Source organism: Neopelma chrysocephalum, unplaced genomic scaffold (genome assembly GCF_003984885.1).
Source record: "Neopelma chrysocephalum unplaced genomic scaffold, ASM398488v2 Primary Assembly neopelma1_97147, whole genome shotgun sequence".
NCBI classification, from domain to species: Eukaryota; Metazoa; Chordata; class Aves; order Passeriformes; family Pipridae; genus Neopelma; species Neopelma chrysocephalum.
This window is the reverse complement of record NW_020925788.1, coordinates 4581-7096: the sequence shown is the minus strand read 5'-3', so window position 1 is coordinate 7096 and position 2516 is coordinate 4581. Positions and strand designations below refer to the sequence as shown.

The following is a 2516-nucleotide window of genomic DNA, read 5'->3' as shown; positions in this document are numbered from 1 at the left end:
CAGACCCTGGGGGACAGGGATGGATCCAGGGGGACAGGGATGGATCCGGGGGGACAGGGATGGATCCAGGGGGACAGGGATGCATCCAGGGGGACAGGGATAGACCCTGGAGGACAGGGATGGATCCGGGGGGACAGGGCCAGACCCTGGGGGACAGGGATGGATCCAGAGGGGCAGGGACAGACCCTGGGGGACAGGGATGGATCCAGGAGCACAGTCCAGCTCCAGCTCCAGGGGACAGCGACACCTCCCAGAGGGGACAGAGGAGGACAAACCCCCCCAGGGACCCCCAATTACCCCCATCAGGGACCCCCAAAACCCCCCAGGGACCCCCAATTACCCCCTCTCAGAGACCCCCAACCCCCTCAGGGACCCCCAGACACTCCCCTTCCCCGAGGGGGTTTGCGGGGACCAAGAACAACCCCCGAGGGGACTCCCCGGTGCCCCCCAAGCCCCCCGCCCACCCGCCCACCTTCATCATGAGGACGATGGTGTTGAGGGCGATCATGGCCATGATGGTGTACTCGAAGGGGGGGGACACCACGAACTGCCACATGCGGTACTGGAAGCTCTGGCGGTTCTGGGGCATGTGCCGGGTCAGCGGCTTGGCACTGATGGCAAAGTCGATGCAGGCCCTCTGGGGAAAAGGGGGGGACACGGGGGGTCACCCACCCTGACAAGGCCTAAAATACATCCAGAGACCCCAAACGAGCCAAGATCTCCGTGGGGAGTCACCGCTCTGGTCACTCACCCCAGAGGCCTCTGGAGGGAGGGTCTAACCCTGACAAGGCCTAAAATCCATCCAGACACCCCAAACAACCCAAGCTCTGGTTGGTTTGGGTGTTGGGAGGGTCTAACCCTGACAAGGCCTAAAATCCATCCAGAGACCCCAAACAACCCAAGTTCTGGTTGGTTGTGGTGGGTCTAACCCTGACAAGGCCTAAAATCCATCCAGAGTCCCCAAACAACCCAAGCTCTGGTTGGTTTTGGTGGGTCTAACCCTGACAAGGCTTAAAAATGCATCCAGAGACACCAAACGGGAGGGTCTAACCCTGACAAGGCTTAAAAATGCATCCAGAGATCCCAAACGAGCCAAGCTCTAGTTGGTTTTGGTGGGTCTAACCCTGACAAGGCTTAAAACGCATCCAGACACCCCAAACAACCCAAGCTCTGGTTGGTTTGGGTGTTGGGAGGGTCTAACCCTGACAAGGCCTAAAATCCACCCAGAGTCCCCAAACAACCCAAGCTCTGGTTGGTTTTGGTGGGTCTAACCCTGACAAGGCTTAAAAATGCATCCAGAGACACCAAACGGGAGGGTCTAACCCTGACAAGGCCTAAAAATGCATCCAGAGATCCCAAACGAGCCAAGCTCTGGTTGGTTTTGATGTTGGGTGGGTCTAATCTTGACAAGGCCTAAAATGCATCCAGAGTCCCCAAACAATCCAAGCTCTGGTTGGTTTTGGTGGGTCTAACCCTGACAAGGCTTAAAACGCATCCAGAGACCCCAAACAATCCAAGCTCTCTGTCAGGAGTCACCACTCTGGTCACCCACCCCAGAGAGGCCTCTGGAGGGAGGGTCTAACCCTGACAAGGCCTAAAATCCATCCAGACACCCCAAACAACCCAAGCTCTGCTTGGTTTGGGTGTTGGGAGGGTCTAACCCTGACAAGGGTTTAAACTTAAATTTAAACTTCAATTTAAATTTAAACTTCAATTTAAATTTAAACTTAAATTTAAACTTGAATTTAAATTTAAACTTAAATTTAAATTTAAACTTCAGTTTAAACTACAATTTAAACTTCAATTTAAACTTCAATTTAAATTTAGACTTAAATTTAAACTTCAATTTAATCGGCCGACACAATCCCAGGCCGAGACTGGATTCAAAACCAGGGGCTCCTCTCTGAGTTTAGGGAGCAAGGGGGGTTCTTTCTGCACCTCGTGACTTCTTTAACAACTTCTGCCCAAGGCTCTCACTACCCCCCAAAACCCCCCAAAAGGAGGTCGCAGAGGGGGCACCTCGTTCTTCTCCAGGCTGTACTCCTCCATCATCTTGTCCCCTTGCTCCTGGAAGGTGATGATGATCAAGGCCACGAAGATGTTGACGAAGAAGAAGGGGAAGACGACGAAGTAGACGACGTAGAAGATGGACATCTCCATGCGGTACCCGGGGCTCGGGCCCTGGTTCTCGTACGTCGCGTCCACCGAGTGCTTGAGGACCCTGCGGGGAGGGAGGGAGGGAGGGAAGGGGCAGGGACGGGGTGTTTTGGGGGGGTCCCGTGAGACAGAGCAAGGATTTTTAGCTGCTGGAATCCTGCTCTGAGCAGAGGCAAACGGATCCCACCCTGAGGAATTGCTGCGTTTAGGTCGAAATGATAGAAACAGAGAGCAGGTGTTATGGGATTAATTAAGGGACAGAAGGTACCCCAGTTGACCCAGATGGTCCCAGGTGACCCCAGACGACCCCAGGACCCCCTATTGACCCCAGGTAGCCCCTGTTGACCAGTTGGCCCCAG

General features: G+C 54.4%; 1 protein-coding gene across 1 annotated transcript in view; it reads right to left on the bottom strand.

Moving 5' to 3' along the window:
• LOC113961408 (voltage-dependent P/Q-type calcium channel subunit alpha-1A-like) overlaps positions 1-2516 on the bottom strand; it is a gene marked incomplete at its 3' end in the record, with an annotated part of 7579 nt that overhangs the window by 495 nt on the left and 4568 nt on the right. The window contains exons 9-10 of the mRNA XM_027671723.1: positions 2020-2221; positions 473-637 (exon numbers count right to left, since the gene is read on the bottom strand). Of these exons, the coding sequence (XP_027527524.1) occupies positions 473-637; positions 2020-2221 (367 nt within the window). The remainder of the gene's footprint in view (positions 1-472; positions 638-2019; positions 2222-2516) is intronic.